Source organism: Pelophylax lessonae (genome assembly GCF_965119305.1).
Source record: "Pelophylax lessonae genome assembly, chromosome: 4".
Lineage (NCBI taxonomy): Eukaryota > Metazoa > Chordata > Amphibia > Anura > Ranidae > Pelophylax > Pelophylax lessonae.
The window spans coordinates 638545969-638566525 of NC_138771.1; the positions used below are offsets into that span (position 1 = coordinate 638545969).

At 43.4% G+C, this 20557-nt stretch overlaps 2 protein-coding genes across 2 annotated transcripts in view; both read right to left on the reverse strand.

Moving 5' to 3' along the window:
* LOC309553216 (vitelline membrane outer layer protein 1 homolog) overlaps positions 1–20557 on the reverse strand; it is a 386962-nt gene that overhangs the window by 174957 nt on the left and 191448 nt on the right. The gene's annotated exons all lie outside the window — the stretch shown is intronic.
* On the reverse strand, positions 8057–20062 carry LOC309553214 (vitelline membrane outer layer protein 1 homolog). The gene is made up of 3 exons (XM_082254166.1): positions 19824–20062; positions 11122–11234; positions 8057–8380 (listed from the first exon to the last, which is right to left on the reverse strand). Exons 1-3 carry the CDS (start codon positions 19986–19988, stop codon positions 8089–8091), a joined length of 570 nt encoding a protein of 189 aa, XP_082110292.1. The 5' UTR covers positions 19989–20062; the 3' UTR covers positions 8057–8088.

Sequence of the window (20557 nt, forward strand, 5' to 3'; positions counted from 1 at the left end):
GAAATCACCTACAAAAGCCCCAAAAACAGACCACAAACACGTACATGTGAACGTAGCCCGTTTGGGGGCGTTTGAGGGGGATTTGTCCAGCTCAAGGATCAGCTCCCAAAACAGGCAAAAAATCCAATCCTATTCAGTTCAATGGCCCCTGTTCCCATGTGAGCATTTTGACGGCATGAGGAAAACACCCAACGCTCACTGAGAAATAGCACAATGATTAGGGAGTCTGCCTTCCTGCTGTAGGTTTGTAAGTTCGAATCCGGAAGGTGCCCTCTGTATGGGCAACACTTGGATATCTCCAATCCTCCAAATGTTGACATCATTAATTTTGTTCATGTTTGAAAAAGGCATGTGTATCAGCAAACTTTTAATCCAAAGACATGAACAAAATACAAAAGATGCCCCATAAAGTCAATATGTAGCAATATTGTGAGCTAAAGCTCTATTTGTTTGTTGGGCATACTTTGCTAATTAGCCAAGTATAAGGGATATATATATATATACCTTCAGTTAAATGTGTAGTAAAATGGTAACACTTGGCCATACCCATATGGAAGAAAAGGTAGTATTTGCAATATATTTCTAAAAACATTCTTTGGAAACACATAAAATATTGTCAAAATTGTGACATTTCCTTGATATGTGTGAAATGCTAATAATCTTTCTTTGAAATATGTTTTACATCTATTTTTTTTCTATCTGACGACCAATTCCCCAATGTAATATTTTGTGGGTTTTTTCAGAGAATGTGGAGGTTCTATATAAACACTGTAGATTTGACTGCTATGATTTCGGAGTTAGCAGGAAAGGTGTATGGAATGTGATGGTGTTTACTAAAGGATCCCTTGTTGGAAGTGTGCATGTTTTTCCAATTCCGCCGGTTTTTGCCATTTTCTATGGGCGAGACAGCGGATTTGCAAGCGGTATTCAAAAAAAAATTGACCCAAAATCGCGCTGGCGAAATTTTTTGAGCCAATTTGACGTTGCGCATGCGCACATTCGCGAGTTCGCAGCTCGCGGCTGGAGGAGCTGTTTAACCTTTCCACACTTTCGCAGATATCTCTCTTTCTAAGTCAGTTTTTGAGATTTTTTAAACGCAAGTCATCTCCAAATTGACTTCCACACCTTCCACAGTGATTTGGGATTTTTGGGGGTACAGGGGAAAATTTGGCTAAACTTTAGTCGAGCTTTTAGCTGGCGTGGTTTTAAGTCGCGCTCTGACCATATTGCATCTTAATGAATCTCACACTAGGCGCTATTTTCCGCCCGCCGTTCTTTGAATGCCAATTTCAGACTTAAATAATCGCCGCTTCGCAAAATCACGCCGAAACGCCAATTCGCCGTACTATGAATCAGGCCCAATGTATCTAAATCCAACTTCTCAGCTGTTGGTAAATTGCTTTTTAACCAAGGCCATACAATTATATAGAGGCACCCATCAGGGATGCCCTCTATCACTACTCTTATTTTCAGTAGCTATTGAATCTTTGGCACTTCGACTTCGGCAAACCCCTTCTGTATGGGGCATTACATTGGCAGAAAGGATAGATATAGTGGGATTATATGCTGATGATCTTGTTTTATATTTAAATGATGCACGTGGATCATTGGAAGCAGCTATGCATATAATAGAACTATTTGGTTCTTATTCAGGCCTTAAAATTAATTGGCAAAAATCCTCCCTTATGCCATTGCAACCACAACTACTCACACTAAGCAAGGATTCAAGTTTATTAAAGGTAGTGTCCTCTTTCAAATACCTGGGAATAAATATTACAAGATTACCACAAGCAGCTTTACAGGCTAACCTTAATCCACTCATGATAACAATTAAAACTAAATTAGCTACTTGGGCTAAATTACCACTTTCAGTTGCAGGGAGAATAAATTTAATCAAGATGGTCCTATTACCGAAATTACCGTTTATACATTTTTTCACATATGTCGGTTATAGTCCCTAAAACAATTTTTTAAAAAAAATAGATGCCCTATTTACCACATTTATTTGGGGAAAGGGTAGAAATAGAATAAAGTTAACCACACTTCAGAGAGCTAAAACAGAAGCAGGTATGGCACTTCCTAATATATACAGATACTATCTCGCTGGACAACTTAAACATCTCACAGGATGGATAGTACCAGTAACACTACAGATGGTAGATTCACACCTGGCTCATGTTTTACAAATCGATAATTTACTTATAGCCCTAGAAGCACCTTGGAATAAATTAAAATATAAGCAAATACCAATGTTAACATTAGCTCGTACAATATGGAGAGAGGCAAAACGTATAGAGGGAAACACACAAATAAACATGGATCTCCCACTATGGCGAAACCCAATGTTTAATCAACTGAAACAATTGGTAGAGTATCAGTTCTGGGAACAAAAAGGGATATCAGTCCTTGCAGACGTATATGACATAACACATATGTACTCTTTTTCAGATATACAAATGAAATATGATATACCACATACCTCATTATATAGATACCTACAGTTGCGACATGCGTTACAAGCACAATTTGGAGTTTTGGGACCTGGGATCTCTAGATATCCAATGATTGGTATCCTTAGGTCCCAAGGCCCTAAAGGATTAATTTCTAAAATATATGCACATTTAACCAGGGTTAATTCAGGAATGAATCCCTTGGCAATAAGTGGGAGGAAATAATTCCCAATTTAACTGACGAAGATTGGAAAGAAGACTGTTCATCCCATTTATATGTATCGCCAGCAGCAAACAATAGGTTAATAAAATGATATATGCTGCATCAATCATATCTCTCTCCAAGTAGACTTTATGCAATGCAAAGCATTGCATCTCCTAAATGTTTGAGATGCAGTGCTAAGTGGGCAGACTTTATACATATTATGTGGTTTTGTCCAGTGATATCAAGATTCTGGCAGAAAATAATTCAAATATTATCCTCTGTCCTTAATATGCCTGTACCTTTGAGCCCAGAAACCTGTTTTCTGGGTATATTAGATGAAATAACATGGTCTAGATATCACAAGATAATGCTTAGAAAAACACTGTTTATGGCAAGGAAAACAATCACAGTTAAGTGGATTCAAGTGAAGCCCCCTGTTGTTAAGAACTGGATGAGAGCGGTAAATCAGATTTTACCATTTGAAAAAGTATTGTATGTGCATAGAGGATGCTCAACTAAATATAATAAAATTTGGGATAATTGGTGTCAATCAACATTAACCAATGGTTAAATATAAGGAGATAACCAAGAGGATATAGAGGGATGCACATAGTATGATGAGGAAATAAATCTATGAATGCAATGGAGCAAGGGGTTGGGGCACACCGGGACAACGGCGATCAATTAAGCTAAATGGATATACCTTGGCATAAAGAGATTATGAATACTAAGTAAACAGATAATTATTTGGATATTGTATAATTTTTTTTTATTTTACTGTATATTGTTTTGTCCCTTTGTTGAAAGGACGTTTGGAATGTTCGTTTTTATGCACATATTGAAATAAAAAGAATTTAAAAAAAATTACTTTGTCCGAATACTATAAGCGGCAGCAGATTGTTCGGGGATTGAGGTTTAAACTGACTCCCACATTGTTTTCACGGAATGAAGAGTATAAACCTTGTTTTGGTCAAATCTTTAAAAAAAATGCTCATTGGACATTATAACACTTACTGTGGAATTTATACAAAAGGAATGTGAATCTGGCAGCTAAAATATCACAGGTGGAAAACACACTGCAAACCCTGCTGACATCGGAGGAATTAAAAAGAGATCATAATAGCATACAAGATTCAGTTGATAAATTCCACTAATCTATTGAGGATGAGAAAAGAATCACGTTTAAATGAGACCAGGAGAATTATAATTCTAATCGGGTATATATCTGGTTGCACCCTGAATTTGGATATAACAGAAGATTTACCAATAGACAGAATCAACAATCTGCTATATCTGGCTCAAGTGCATCTGATTCCTCATTTCTATAGGCTCAGAGCATCATTTTTTTCCCAATACTCGGGCAAGAGCAGCAGCTGGAAGAGGAAGGAGAGGGGGGACACGAAAATGTGGATGGACTGACATCACAACAGAGAGGTTGGGGAAGACAGAGAAGACGCTGATACACAATATATTATCACACTCCCTCACATCAGAGAAGTAATGCACCTTGAGAAAAAGTTTGAACTTTTGTCCTACTACTAAAATGAATCGATTTATTCTGCAACAAGACGTGTATAGACTATATAGAAAGATTAGTCTGAAGGTACTTTTTCATTTGAAACCCACACAGGTTGATCCTATACCTGCTTTGGGTTTAGGACTCAAAGAAGTGGGGTTAGTCAAAAAAAGGGAAATTTTTCAACCCAGTACATACCCACCAGTAGAGCAGTTTATGAATAATGTCAATAAAGATGTTGATTTGTGCTGACAAAGCACTAATAGGAAGAAATATAAGGTCTACAATATGACTAAACAAGAACTGAATGCTCTGAAAGGATTGTCTCAGAGTTCAGGGTTAACTATGAAGCCAGCTGATAAGGGCAACTAGTTGGTTGTCAGGGATTTTGAGGACTACACAGACAGCTAGCTGAAACACGGGTTTATAGGAAACTGTCATCTGATCCTACAGCTGAGGTTACTAGGAAAATTGAGTAAGTGGTTAATGTAGCATTTAAAGTGGAAGTAATGTCTTATTTTTTACTTGTACCTACAGGTAAGCCTATAATACGACTTATCTGTAGATACTGTGAATATCTCCTAAACTTGCACAGTTGCACAGATATTCAGAGTGCATGCAGCTGATGACATCATCGGCGCATGTGCTCTGAAGGCCTGGCTTACTGTGCCGGACCTTCAGAGACCGTGGCATAAATGGCGGCTCCCGCCCACATGTGCGGGAGTGACATAATCGCAGCTCCAGCCACTCACAGCGCCAGAGACCGCGAACCCGGAAGAAACACTGGGAAAGATGTCAGCCACCTCACTGGGGAGTGGGCGCAGCTGGAGGGCTTCATTCTAAGGTAAGTTTTTCATAATGAGCTAGTATGCGATGCATACTAGCTCATTATGCCTTTGTCTTACAGGTTTTTTTTTTTTTATACAGTATCTCAAAAAAGTGAGTACCTCACATTTTTGTAAAAATTTTATTCTATGTTTTCATGTGACAACACTGAAGAAATTACACTTTGCTACAATGAAAAGTAATGAGTGTACAGCTTGTATAACAGTGTAAATTTGCTGTCCCCTCAAAATAACTCAACATACAGCCATTAATGTCTAAACCGCTGGCAACAAATGCAAGTACACCCCTAAGTGCAAATGTCCAAATTGGGTCCAACGTGTCAATATTTTATGTGGCCACCATTATTTTCCAGCACTGCCTTAACCCTCTTGAACATGGAGTTCACCATAGTTTCATAGGTTTGTCCTGGAGTCCTCTTCCACTCCTCCATGATGACATAGTGGAGCTGATAGATGTTAGAGATCTTGTGCTCCTCCACCTTCCATTTGAGGATGCCCCACAGATGCTTAATAGGGTTTAGGTCTGGAGACATGCTTGCCAGTCCATCACCTTTACCCTCAGCTTCTTTAGCAAGGCAGTGGTCATCTTGGAGGTGTGTTCGGGGTCTGTTCATGTTGGAATACTGCCCTGCAGCCCAGTCTCTGAAGGGAGGGGATCATGCTCTGCTTCAGTATGTCACAGTGCATGTTGACATTCATGGTTCCCTCAATGCAGCCCCAGACCATGACACTCCCACCACCATGCTTGAATATAGGCAAGACAAACGTGTCTTTGTACTCCCGGCAGCACTCATGCAGCATTGCTGCAGATGTTGAAGAGGTGGGGGGTCAGCCTGTCAGTGCTCAGACCATACGCCGCACACTGCATCAAATTGGCCTGCATGGCTGCCGTCCCAGAAAGAAGCCTCTTCTAAAGATGAAGCACAAGAAAGCCCGCAGTTTGTTGAAGACAAGCAGACTAAGGACATGGATTACTAGAACCATGTCCTGTGGTCTGGTTAGACCAAGATAAACTTATTTGGTTCAGATGGTGTCAAGTGTGTGTGTGGCGGCAACCATGTGAGGAGTACAAAGGCAAGTGTGTCTTGCCTACAGTCAAGCATGGTGGTAGGAGTGTCATGGTCTGGGGCTGCATGAGTGCTGCCGGGACTGGGGAGCTACAGTTCATTGAGGGAACCATGAATGCCAACATGTACTGTGACATACTGAAGCAGAGCATGATCCCCTCCCTTCCAACATTATAACGACCCCGAACACACCTCCAAGACGACTACTGCCTTTCTAAAGAAGCTGAGGGTAAAGGTGATGGACTGACCAAGCGTGTATCCAGACCTAAACCCTATTGAGCATCTGTGGGGCATCCTCAAACAGAAGGTGGAGGAGCGCAAGGTCTCTAACATCCACTAGCTCTGTGATGTTGTCATGGAGGAGTGGAAGAGGACTCCAGTGGCAACCTGTGAAGCTCTGGTAAACTCCATGCCCAAGAGGGTAAAGGCAGTGCTGGAAAATAAAGGCGGCCACACAAAATATTGATACTTTGGACCCAATTTGGACATTTGCACTTAGGGGTGTACTCACTTTTGTTGCCAGCAGTTTAGAAATTATTGGCTATGTGTTGAGTTATGTTGAGGTGACAGAAAATTTACACTGTTATACAAGCTGTACACTCACTACTTTACATTGTAGCAAAGTGTCATTTCTTCAGTGTTGTCACATGAAAAGGTATAATTAATATTTACAAAAATGTGAGGGGTGTACTCACTTTTGTGAAATACTGTACAAAGAGTAAAGGTACCCCATGTGTAAAGGAGAGTGACTCATTTAGGGTTGCCTAGTGTAGCCCAGAAGAACCCATCCCTGGGGTAGGCCTTCCATGTGACCCACACTTGGCACCCGATAAGGAGGGGAACATGGAGGGAGTGTCACCCACCTACCCTACATGTGTGTGAGCTGGTGTAGGAATCTCACTGGGTTGTATGCTTATCACCATTCAATATTCAATTAGCCAATGTCTGTGCTGGCGGAGGGCTCTCACTCACAAAAGACCAATGTGTGTGCTGGGGCAGTATCTTACTGTGGAAGACCAACATCTGTGCAGAAGGTGGCAACTCCTACTGGGGAAAGACCAGTCTGTGTTCGAGAAGTGAGATTTTTCCGGGAACAGACAAATCTGTGTGCTGGGGGTGGGATCTCACCTACATCTGTGGTAAGACCATTGTGTATGCTTAACTCCACTCAATATGCAATTTAGCGACAGGTGTGCTGGGGTCAGATCTCCCCAATGTGTATTTGTGGTCAAAAGGAACAATCCACTGCTTACAAATATGTAAAATTATCATTGGGGTCAGAAGTTACTGATCTAAAAGGCAAAAATTGCTCATTGCCCAAGATACTTCTGGAGAAACCCATGTTAAGAATGGTTGCCCTAGTTTAAATATTTACATGTAACCATGCAATTCTCTTCATTAAATGTGATACCTATTTATCTTTTTTTTTTTTTTTATTTTTTTTTTTTTATATTTATCATAATATATCACTCCTTCTTTCACAAGAACTCAAATAAAATATTGAAAACAAGAAAACAATAATGTCACTGGTGTAAGTGGTGCATTCTGTAATATTTGTTTGATTGTAAAACAGGTTTTAGATAAATAGGAAAAAAGAGATAAAAAATATACTTTAAAAAGCATAGAATTAAAAATAAAAAAAGGTGACTGAAAACCATAAACATTTTGTTTTATTAAAAATATATACTTTAGGTTTGTTTTAGGCTTTCTGGTATTATCTAGATTAAACACAACACATTGACCATTTCATCTGATTTCTTTATTTAAGTATTATTTTTTTTAAACAGCTTTTTTTTTTCTTTTTTTTTAATTTAAAACAGCTAATCAAATACAATAGCATTAATCATTTTATTTCAAAATCAATATTTTGTTCTTTTTTTGCTGTTTGATGCCATTTCATCCTTAAAGTATTCTTTATTTAAAACAATAACATTAATCATTTTATTTCAAGCAAATCTTCATATTACTCTTTTTATTTTTACTTTTTATAACTGTGATACTGATTTTAACAGCATTTGAAATGGACATCATTCAGGGCCGTGTCATCTCCGTCTCCTTGGCCAGGCTCAGCTCTGGTCCTGATGCCACAAATTCCAGTTGGGCAGATGTCACTCCAGTCTCCAAATTTTCCCCAGCTTCCACCATTACCTGTCAGGATATTTTTATCAGAGCATTGGAACATGATATCGTTGGCTGAAGTATCGTCTTCATTTTCAGGAAGGGGTTGCTCAACTTGCAGAGCAAAACTGATGAGTGCCCCAGAGGGACACCACTGAATACCAGTCCAACTTCCCCATCTGTAGTAAAAAACAAAAATGTATACCATCTCATTACTGGTCTCTAGAGATCTGCTTATTTTGCACTGTTGGGATATTAGGCAATTGGCTTTACATTCAAGTTATATTTGGACTTTACCATGCACTTTCAGCCACTGTTTATACACACCTTCCTTTTTGCTGCTCTACTACTATGAAACAGAGAACCCTGTCAATCTAAGAACTGCATTGCATGGAAAAATCACAAGTCTACTTTAAAAGATAACCTGACTTCGGTGAAGTTGTCCTTTATTTAATTCTCCAAACCACTTGGGAGCAGCTCACCCGGTAATGTCTGGTACCACCCGGCCTTCAAAGAGAAAGCCTCTAGCCTAAGGTGACCGCATTTTTAAAAATAAATCCTGGGACGTATTTTAATTTTAAGTGACACTTTTGACACTTTTTTTGTGAACCAGTGACACCAATACAATGATCAGTGCTAAAATATGCGCTGTCACAGTACTAATGACACTGGCAGGGCAGGGGTTAACATCTAAGGCAATCAAAGTGTTAAATGTGTGCCTAACAGGTGTTTTCTCACTGTGGAGGAGGTGCTTTTACTAAGGATAGGCAGAGATCCCTGTCCCTGTTTTGCAGGAACACAGGATCAATGTCTTGATCAATGGGCAAGGCAGTCAACCGCAAGGTCCACTTTATTGCTGACACATGGTTCAGCAAGCATGGTTAGGGACGATATATTTCACTCACAGCACATTGGGTAACTCTGCTTGCAATTCGGAAGGATGCAGGATAGGGCTCAGTGCTGCAGCATGTTTTGCCGCCACATCTACGTGTCAGCAGTAAAGTGGACCTTGCGGCTGACTGCCTTGCCCAACGATGCCACAACATTGGCTTCCATGTGATGGTAGAGAGCTGGAATGGCCTTACATGAAAAGAAATAGCGACTGGGAACCTGCAATTGGCTTACAGCACATTCTGCAAATTCACGGAAGGGGCAGAATCCACCAGATGGAAAGGTAGGAGTTGTAAAGCCAGCAACTTTGACAAGCTTGAATTTAGATGCTGGCAATGTGGTGGTGGTGACTGTATTTTTTTTTTTTTTTTTATGCAGTAGCTGGGGCAGAGAAATGTGCCTGCTATGGTCTACAACTGGTGGTGTGTTTCTGGCAGACATGCTGCAAGGACCTGTGAGGTCATGAGGTATAAGGGGGTAGACTGGAAATGTGAGGAGTAAGAAGGAGCAGAATTGCATCCCTTTTGTGTGGCTTTCAGGTGTTCTTGCCAATGGGCTAAGTGGTGGGAGGTTAAATGCTTTGTCAAGCATGTGGTAACCAAATGGCTGGTGTTTTTGCCATACTTGATCTTCTTGAGGCAAAGTTTGCAAATTGCAACAGTGCAATTAGCTGCACATGAGCTAAAAAGGCCCAGACAGCTGAGCTGTGGCAAGTGGACCGGGAGATAACAGCTTCATGATGGAATAGGGTGGCTGCCCTCTACTCTTCCATGATTGTTACCTTGTTGGGGTTGTGCCTCACCCTTACTTTTCTCCTGTGCTCTATCCGGCACCCAAGCCGCATCAGTGACCTCATCATCATCATCATCTCCTCCATCCTCATCTTCACTGGAGCCAACTTGGCAAAACGCTGCGGCTGGGGGAACATGACTACCAGTTTGTTGTTTACCAGTGTTCTCCACTCTCTGTAGGTTCATGTTCCTACCTTCCTTAACCTCAGAACCAACATCAGTATCAAGTGATGGCTGTGCATTGTCAAGGAGCAAGTGGCTGACTCTGAGTTCAAATAACTCAGCTGACAACATGCATAATGTTGGGGCTATGGCAGGAGTAGCTGTGGACAAGGAGGCATAAAAAGCTACTCTGGCAGCTACAGTGGACTGTGCAATAGTCTTTGCTTGGGTTATAGAGGATGAGGATGGTTTTGTAAGCCAGGCCACCACCTTCTCTGCATGCTGTGGCTGGATAGCACGGGCAACATCACTAAACAGAGGAAATGATGCCCTGCCTGAGGACGGACAACATCCACCTTTGCCTGTGGACACAGATACTGTTGACACCCTTACAGTGGCATTGAAAAGTCTGCCTCTCCTTGTTCCAAACATGTTGGGAGGGGGGCTTATTTCCGAATTGTAATAGAGATGGAAAAATGTGTACACGGGGGAGAGAATTATTCAGTGTCTACTATTTTTGCATATTCAAGGGTTATTATTCATTTCTGTCTGTTTGTTATTCTGTGCATACTTAACTGTCGTGTGTCCAACTCGACCAGTCTTGGGTGCTGCCCCAGGGTTTGGCTGACTGACTCCTTTTTGCACCCACTATTTATCTTGGTCAATACAGAAGTCTGCTGAATTCAGTCTACATTGTGTCTGTGGTTCTTGTAAAGGGGTATACATCAGGTCAAAACCTAGATTGTCAGAAGGGCTGGGAAGTTCCCAGGGTCAGGGGCCAGGGCAACACAAGAGGACAAGCAATATCCAGCAGCTCCTACAGGGGTAGAGCTACATGTGTTACCAGCAAAATATCACACATGTATGTGCACCAACTATTGGAATATGTTGTGATCCTTTCTGCACATTTTTGAGTATTTTTTAGGGTAATAAAAAAGCATCTTCAAAAGTTAAAAATAGAAGAGAACTGCAGGGAGCATGTGTCTCTCAGATTGTCCCACAGAGAAATTATTAATTTTAAATGGAGTTGTTTTATTGTTGGGTTTTGCATAAGGTATATAAGTGTATGGACATACCCTCCAGCCAACGACTTTATTTCTTTTTGAATGAATCTTTCACCAGGTTTTGTACATAACAGTTTGATCGCATTTAGTGCTGTGTCATCTCCATTTCCTTGATGTGGCTCCACCTTAAAAGGAAACAAAAGTTTTATGAAAATATCTTTTTGTTTAGTGCTGGAAGAATTATTTTTAAATTATATAGAGATAGCTATTGTAGCCCTCATTTAGGGGTTTATGACAAATGGCCCTCCCCAAACAGGATAGTGAGCTAAACCTGTAGGTAAATAAGAGAACCAGATCCTTCACTAAGTGGATGAGTTGGTTTGATAAAAAGTTGGCAGTGCCTCCACCCAGGACAGGGCCTGTCGATTATTAAAATGAAAGTTTTGGCCCCCAGCCTCAATCCCTGGCAGAGTGATATCATGCTAACTTCATCCATGCCTGTCTCCTTCCGCAAGTTATTGCTGAGGAAACAACATCGTTCAAATCAGCACTTGGAATAAATGAAAAACGTAAAATCGTCCCCAAAAAGAGTATCATCCCAGCTGCTAGAACTCTCCTTTCCCCAAAAAGGTCTCAAAATGACAGTCCTATTTCCAGCGCTAGAATATTCCCATGTGCAAAGTTCCTTAATCAACAATCCTCTTCAAGTGATCTGCGCACCAATATGTTAAATGCTCACCAGATAGTGGGACCCCTCTTATATAATGGGTCAAATCACACTTGTGCTTAAAAACAATCCAGTGTCACTCTCTCCTGCTCCCTCGACTGCTTGTCACGCCTTCGGTTTAATAGTTCCTCATGAGCATATAAAAACAAACACCAACATAGCGTAATACTATCAAACCAAAACCGGGCTCCCCGCACATTATTTATGGTGCTCACATAAACATGTAGTGATCTCACACTATACCACCAATAATCTTCCACCATCAGGTGACTGTATTATGCAGACCGGAACTAGGGAATATTTTACCCTCAGGGCTGCTTCCCCATGCAGACAATACCATGAAGCCAAGCACCACTTCGTGGATGGTGTCAGCAGAGCAGTGGACAGTGTCCGCAGGGTAATGGACGGTGTAAGTAGAGCAGTGGACGGTGTCCGCAGGGCAGTGGACAGTGTCCGCAGGGTAATGAACGGTGTAAGTAGAGCAGTGGACAGTGTCCGAAGGGCAGTGGACGATGTCAGTAGAGCAGTGAATGGTGTCAGTAGGGCAGTGGACAGTATCAGTAGAGCAGTGGACGATGTCAGTAGAGCAGTGGACAGTGTCAGCATGGTAGTGGACAGTGTTAGTAGAGCAGTGAATGGTGTCAGTAAGGCAGTGGACGGTGTCAGTAGAGCAATGGATGGTGTCCACAGGGCAGTGGATGACGTCAGTAGAGCAGTGAATGGTGTCAGTAAGGCAGTGGGCAGTGTCAGTAGAGCAGTGGACGGTGTCAGTAGAGCAGTGGGCAGTGTTAGTAGAGCAGTGGGCAGTGTCAGTAGAGCAGTGGACGGTGTCAGTAGAGCAGTGGGCAGTGTTAGCAGAGCAGTGGACGGTGTTAGTAGAGTAGAGAATGGTGTCAGTAAGGCAGTGGACGGTGTCAGTAGAGCAGTGAACGGTGTCAGAAAAGCAGTGGATGATGTCACTAGAGCAGTGGACAGCGTCAAAAGAGCGGAGGACAGTGTCAATAGAGAAGTAGATGCAGTCAGTAGAGCAGAGGAAAGTGTTAGTAAGGCAGTGGATGATGTCAGTAGAGCAGTGGACAGTGTGGGTAGAGAAGAGGACGGTGTCAGTAAAGCAGTGGACAGTGTCAGTATAGCAGAGGACAGTGTCAGTACAGCAGTGGATGGTGTCAGTAGAGCAGTGGACAGTGTGGGTAGAGAAAAGGACGGTGTCAGTAAAGCAGTGGACAGTGTCAGTTTGCAGAGGACAGTGTCAGTAAAGCAGTGGATGGTGTCAGTAGAGCAGTGGACGGTGTCAGTAGAGCAGTAGACAGTGTCCGTAGGGCATAGGATGGTGTCAGTAGGGCAGTGGACAGAGTCAGAAGAGCAGTATACAGTGTCAATAAGGCAGTAGATGACGTCAGTAGAGCAGTGGACAGTGTAAGTAGAGCAGAGGGCAGTGTCAATAAGGCAGTAGATGACGTCAGTAGAGCAGTGGACAGTGTCGGTAGAGCACTGGATGGTGTCTGTAGAGCAGTGAATGATGTTAGTAGAGCAGTGGACCATGTCAGTTGGGTAGAGGAAGGTGTCAGTAGGGCAGTGGATGGAGTCAGTAGAGCAGCGGACAGTGTCAGCAGAGCAGAGGATGGTGTCAGTAGAGCAGTGGACAGTGTCAGTAGAGCAGAGGACGGTGTAAGTAGGGCAGTGAACGGTGTCCGCAGGGCAGTGGACGGTGTCAGTAGAGCAGTGGACAGTGTCAGTAGAGCAGAGGACGGTGTAAGTAGGGCAGTGAATGGTGTCCACAGGGCAGTGGATGGTGTCAGTAGAGCAGTGGACAGTGTGAGTAAAGCAGAGGACGGTGTAAGTAGGGCAGTGAATGGTGTCAGTAGAGCAGTGAAATATGTCAGTAGAGCAGTGGACAGAGTCAGTAGAGCAGTGGGCGGTGTCAGCAGGGCAATGGACAGTGTCAATAGAGCAGTGGACTGTGTCAGTAAGGCAGCGGACGATGTCAGAAGAGCAGAGGATGATGTCAGTAGAGCAGGGGACAGTGTCAGTTAGGTGGTGAACAGTGTCCTCAGGGCAGTGGACAATGTCAGTAGAGCAGTGAATGGTGTCAGTAAGGGCAGTGGACAGTGTAAGCAGGCCAATGGATGGTGTGAGTAGAGCAGAGGACAGTGTCAGCAGGGCAGTGGACAGTGTCAGTACAGTAAGGCAGTGGATGATGTAAGTAGAAAAGTGGTAAGTGTCAGCAGAGGAGAGGACAGTGTCAGTAGAGCAGTGGACGGTATCAATAAGGATGTGGATGATGTCAGGAGTAATTTTCTTTTACCATTTTATTTCAATATTTTGTTTTACAACTTTATTTTTAATTTTTTTGACAACTTTTTAGGAGCCCAGTTGGGAGGCTTTGGTGATATACAGAGGTTCTAAACAGACCTCTGATGTTTCACCTTTGAGCCAAAGAAATTAGATTGAGGACACAGCCCTCAATCTCCATCTCTGCAGCCTAAGTACCCATCAGTCACCACTGTGTCCATTTAAAAAAAGGAAGGGGATGAAAAATGTCTTACTTACCGAGCCCTACCCCTGATTTCTATCCTAAAAGCATACCCCACAGGAACCAGTAGGAGGGGGGGGGGGGTCCGACAGCGCTGCTGGAGGCAAGGGGGGGGGCAGGGGAGCACACAGGGATCCAGGTGCAGCAGGACCTGGATAGGAGGGGCAGTGGGGTGGCATATAGAGGAACCAATGACCATTTTCCTCCTACAGCTGCTGCACGCTGGCAAGAGGAAGTAACTTGCTTTCATTGGCTACCGGAAAAAAATGGATAGCATCAGTTCCTCTATATGCCATCCATGCTGTTCCTCCTATCTGGTCGATTAATATGCAAAATGGGAGAATTAGGCCAGGTCACTACTGCGACCCCTGCAACCCCTGTAGTTATGCTTCTGCTTGCTGACATTGCTAGTATATGCTGACATATAGGGACAAATTATGTGTGTGAATTACAGTTTAGTTGCTGATAGAAGGTGGCACACTGCTTTTCTTATATTGCTTCTTTAAAGCATTTGTGAGCAGTGCAATATGTAGGTGGGGCTGTTTGGGAGTGTGACCTAAATGTGGGCGGGGACACAGGGGGCTCCATGATCTCCTATTGCCCAGGTGCCCCATGAGTTGTCAGTCCGCCCCTGGTCACTAAATACTGATCACTGACTCACCCTGCCTCTACATACTGCTCACTGACTGCCCTGCCATTATATATTGCTCACTGAGCATCTTTCCACTTCATATTAATTATTTGCTGCCCTGCTATTACATACTGCTCACTGACTGCCATGCTACTTTATACTGGCAACTGAATGCCCTGCCACTACATAGTTCTCACTACCCTACCACTACATATTACTCACCGACTGCCCTACCACTACATGCTGCTCACTGACCACCCTTCCACTACCTACTTCTCATTGACCGCTCCTGCTACTAAATACTGATCACTGTCTGCCCTGTCAGTACATACTGCTCACTGACCGCCCTGCTACTACACACTAATCACTGGCCACCCTGCCACGATATACTTATCACTGACTGCCCTGCTACTACATACTGATTACTGTCTGCCCTGTCACCACATACTGCTCACTGACTGCCCTGCTATTACATACTTATCACATTTTGCCCTGTCACTACATACTTCTCACTGACCGCCCTGCTACTACATATTGATCACTGTCTGCCCTGCCATTACATACTTCTCACTGACCGCCCTGCCACAAAATACTGCTAAATGACTGCCCTACCACTACATACTGCTCCCTGCCCTGCCACTACATACTGATCACTAACTGTCCTGCCACTATATACTGATCACTGACTGCCCTGTCACTACATACTGCGCACTGACTGCCCTGCTACTATATACTTCTCACTGACCGCCCTGCTACTACATACTGATCACTGACCACCCTGCCACTACATACTTGTCACTGACCGCAGTGCTACCACATACTGATCACTGTCTGCCCTGTCACTACATACTGCTCACTGACCGCTCTGCTACTGCATACTAATCACTGACCATCCTGCCACTACATACTTCTCACTGACCGCCCTGCTAATACATACTGATCACTGTCTGCCCTGTCACCACACACTGCTCACTGACTGCCCTGCTATTACATACTTATCACTGTCTGCCTTGTCACTACATACTTCTTACTGACCGCCCTGCTACTACATACTTATTACTTTCTGCTCTGTCACTACATACTTCTCACTGACCACCCTCCTACTACATACTGATCACTGTCTGCCCTGTCACTACATACTGCTCACTGACTGCCCTGCTACTACATACTGATCACTGTCTGCCCTGTCACTACATACTGCTCACTGACCACCCTGCTACTGCATACTAATCACTGACCCCCCTGCCACCACATACTTCTCACTGACTGCCCTGCTACTACATACTGCTCACTGACCACCCTGCCACTACATACTTATTACTGACCGCCCTGCTAATACATACTGAATGATCACTGTCTGCCCTGTCACTACATACTTCTCACTGACTGCCCTGCTACTACATACTTATTACTTTCTGCACTGTCACTACATACTTCTCACTGACCACCCTCCTACTACATACTGATCACTGTCTGCCCTGTCACTACATACTTCTCACTGACTGCCCTACCACTACATACTGCTCCCTGCCCTGCCACTAAATACTGATCACTGACTGTCCTGCCACTATATAGTGATCACTGACTGCCCTGGCACTACATACTGATCACTGACTGTGCTGCCACTACATACTGATCACTGATTGTCCTGCCACTATATGCTGATTACTGACTGCCCTGCCACTACATACTACTCTCTCCACCTTGCCACTACATACTGCTAACTGTCTGCCCTGCACTTTCTTACTGCTACATACCATACACTCAACAGCTCTGAACTGCCATTTCTTACTGCACTGCATACTGCTCTACACTGATACTGCAGTCACACCAAGAGGAGGAAGGGAAAGGTGTCCTATCAGGTAGGATGTACAGGGCCCCATGATTTCTAAAGGCAGCCCTGACAGAGTCTTTGCCTAGCACAGGGCTGTACATAGGCGCTAAGTGCAAACAATAAGGAGTTGTGGGGAATGGGGCAGTGAGTAACAGTGAGATGGGCAATAACTGCTGCATTGTACGTGTACTGCTGCCACTGGCACCTTTTGGACAGAAGGACCTGCCGACTAAGGATGCCGCTGCAGGTCCAGGAAGTGTAGTGTCATTTTTCCTGGACTCTGTGCATGGCACAGTGGATAGTGGAGGATGGGGGCAAAGAGCAGACATCTCACTCTGTACGTAAGTCTTACACAAACATGCAGGACCTCCTACTCCGCTGTGTTCCCTATCCCACACCACCAAATTCCGTACTCTGCACTGTGTGTTTCCTGTTCCACACCACCTAATTCTGTACTCTGCACTGTGTGTTCCCTATTCCACACCACCTAATTCTGTACTCTGTGCTGTGTGTTCCCTATTCCACACCACCTAATTCTGTACTCTGTGCTGTGTTCCCTTTTCCACACCACCTAATTCCATACTCTGCGCTGTGTGTTCCCTATTCCACACCACCTAATTTCTGTACTCTGTGCTGTGTGTTCCCTATTCCACACCACCTAATTCTGTACTCTGCGTTGTGTGTTCCCTATTCCACCCCACCTAATTCTGTACTCTGCGCTCTGTGTTCCCTATTCCACCTCACCTAATTCTGTACTCTGTGCTGTGTGTTTCCTATTCCACACCACCTAATACTGTACTCTGCGCTCTGTGTTCCCTATTCCACCCCATCTAATTCTGTACTCTGTGCTGTGTGTTTCCTATTCCACACCACCTAATACTGTACTCTGCACTGTGTGTTCCCTATTCCACACCACCTAATTCTGTACTCTGTGCTGTGTGTTCCCCATTCCACCCCACCTAATTCTGTACTCTGCACTGTGTGTTCCCTATTCCACACCACCTAATTTCTGTACTCTGCGCTGTGTGTTCCCTATTCCACACCACCTAATTCTGTACTCTGTGCTGTGTGTTCCCTATTCCACCCCACCTAATTCTGTACTCTGCGCTGTGTATTCCCTATTCCACACCACCTAATTTCTGTACTCTGCGCTGTGTGTTCCCTATTCCACACCACCTATTTCTGTACTCTGCACTGTGTGTTCCCTATTCCACACCACCTAATTCTGTACTCTGCGCTGTGTGTTTCCTGTTCCACACCACCTAATTCTGTACTCTGTGCTGTGTGTTCCCTATTCCACCCCACCTAATTCTGTACTCTGCGCTGTGTATTCCCTATTCCACACCACCTAATTTCTGTACTCTGCGCTGTGTGTTCCCTATTCCACACCACCTATTTCTGTACTCTGCACTGTGTGTTCCCTATTCCACACCACCTAATTCTGTACTCTGTGCTGTGTGTTCCCTATTCCACCCCACCTAATTCCGTACTCTGCTCCATGTGTTGCCTATTCCACACTGCTACGTTCTGTACTCTGTGCTGTGCTTTCCTTATTCCACACCACTCACTTTATACTCTGCAATGTGCATTCCCTATTCCACACCATCTCAATCCATACTCTGTGCTGCATGCTACATATTCCCAGGGCTTTGTTCAGCCAGAACATGGCAGAACTCCATTCCCCCACATCCAGATGGCCCTGTGCTTGCTGCTTCCTACTGTCATTTGTAAACACAGAAGCATGTCTTCTGTGTTTACACGTGACAGTGATCCTCTCCTGGTGGCTGACACTGAACTGTCCCTCTGCACTATTCTTGTTTGAATAAAGGAGGGTCGGGGAATATACACATCCACTCTAGTCTGGCGACCACCTGTCCTCCTGAAGCCCACACCACCAGCCTGCACTCTATTTCTGTAAGTAATCCCCACTCTCTGTTACTCTCTAGGTGGGGAGGGGGGATTTTGAAATAGAGCTCTATACTGGGAAGTGTGGGTTTTGGGAAAGAGCTCTGTACTAGGAGGGCTTGGGGAGAATTTAGGGAAAAGCCATTTTGGTTGTAAAATGTCCTGTACAATATACACATTTGTACATAACGCACTACTGAACTTTGCATTCTATATATAACACGCTCTTGAATCTTCACCCTTTACATAGCCCACTCCTGAACCCTGCACTCTGTACAAAGTCCACTCCTAAACCCTGCATTCTGTACAAAGCCCACTCCTAAACCCTGCATTCTGTACAAAGCCCACTCCTAAACCCTGCATTCTGTACAAAGCCCACTCCTAAACCCTGCACTCTGTACGAAACCCACTCCTAAACCCTGCATTCTGCAGGACTTTGTATGCACAGCATGAGGCAGTTTGTATAAAATATCACATTTTTATTACAAAATATATTAAAACACACAGACATGAATATTAAAACACAATAGTAACCACCCAATTAGTCCAGAAGAAGCAAGTTTTTTTTTATTTGCAAAATGCGTTGACGTATACATATGTAATAATGGTGGGCCTCACTCTGGTGATCCCTACTGACATCACACCCACTAAAGTTATGGTTGAACTTCTATACAGTCACTAATGCAGCCTGGCTTGTTTTTTCCATATTTAAGGATTGGGTATCTGTTGACCTATCAAGTGTAGAGGGTGCTATTACATGTTAATATTCATGTCTGTGTTTTTAATTCACTTTGTAATAAATATGTGATATTTTATACAAACTGCCTCATGCTGTGCCTACAAAGTCCGCTTATTTTTTGAGAAGCTAGTTTAGCTTCTCTCCCTTTACCATAGGCGAAAGAAAATTCCAAATGATGGGTTGCCACCAGAAGAGGAAAAGACCATGGGGAAACTAGTTCTGGTGACTATTCACTTTGGAGGGATATCCTCTCACTTCCTGTTTTAGATGTAGGACAGGAAGTGAAGGTAAATCTCACCAATATGACACAGATAACAAAAAAAAAAAACATGTCAGGGATTACAACTCTCCCTTACTCTATCCAAAATTTAAAAAAGTCAAATCTAAAAATTTGGGATCACTTACCTTCAAAGCAAAGCCTGTTGCTACTGTTCCAAGTGGGCAGCTTTCTAGGTCTCCCCACACGCCCCAAGGACCACCGTTGTTTACAGAAATGTCTTTGCCGTGGGTCAGTGTGGTTTGGAGGAGGGTCAAGGTGACAATCCAGCTCAGCAGCATCTTCATCACCATGGTTCCTCAGAGTAGACCAGATATTCTGAGACCAGTCTACGGAATTACCATATTTATAGCACTGATACAATGTCAACCAAAGGGCATTGGGTGGGGCAGTCATTCAATTTATTTAAGGCTTACTAAAATGTTTATTTTCCAAGAGCAATTACAAACACGGATATTGGGGTTTCCTGTGAAACAAGTTCAATGGGGACTGACAACTGAAGATTTACTGTATGAAATTTAATGTATATGTACTGGAAAAATAAAAAAAATATGCAGTACATCTCAGCAAAACCTGCACTTTTCCCCAAGTCTTATCCTTTTAAAGTATAGGTAAAGCTAAAACTTTTTTTTTAGTTTTTTAATAGAGTGCAGCATAGTTTTTTAATAGAGTGCAGCATAGAGAGTGCAGTGGTCAGGAGTATGTAATGTACAGTCCAGCATACGGAGTGCAGTGGTCAGGAGTATGTAATGTACAGTCCAGCATACAGAGTGCAGTGGTCAGGAGTATGTGATGTACAGTCCAGCATAGAGAATGCAGTGGTCAGGAGTATGTGATATACAGTCCAGCATTCAGAGTGCAG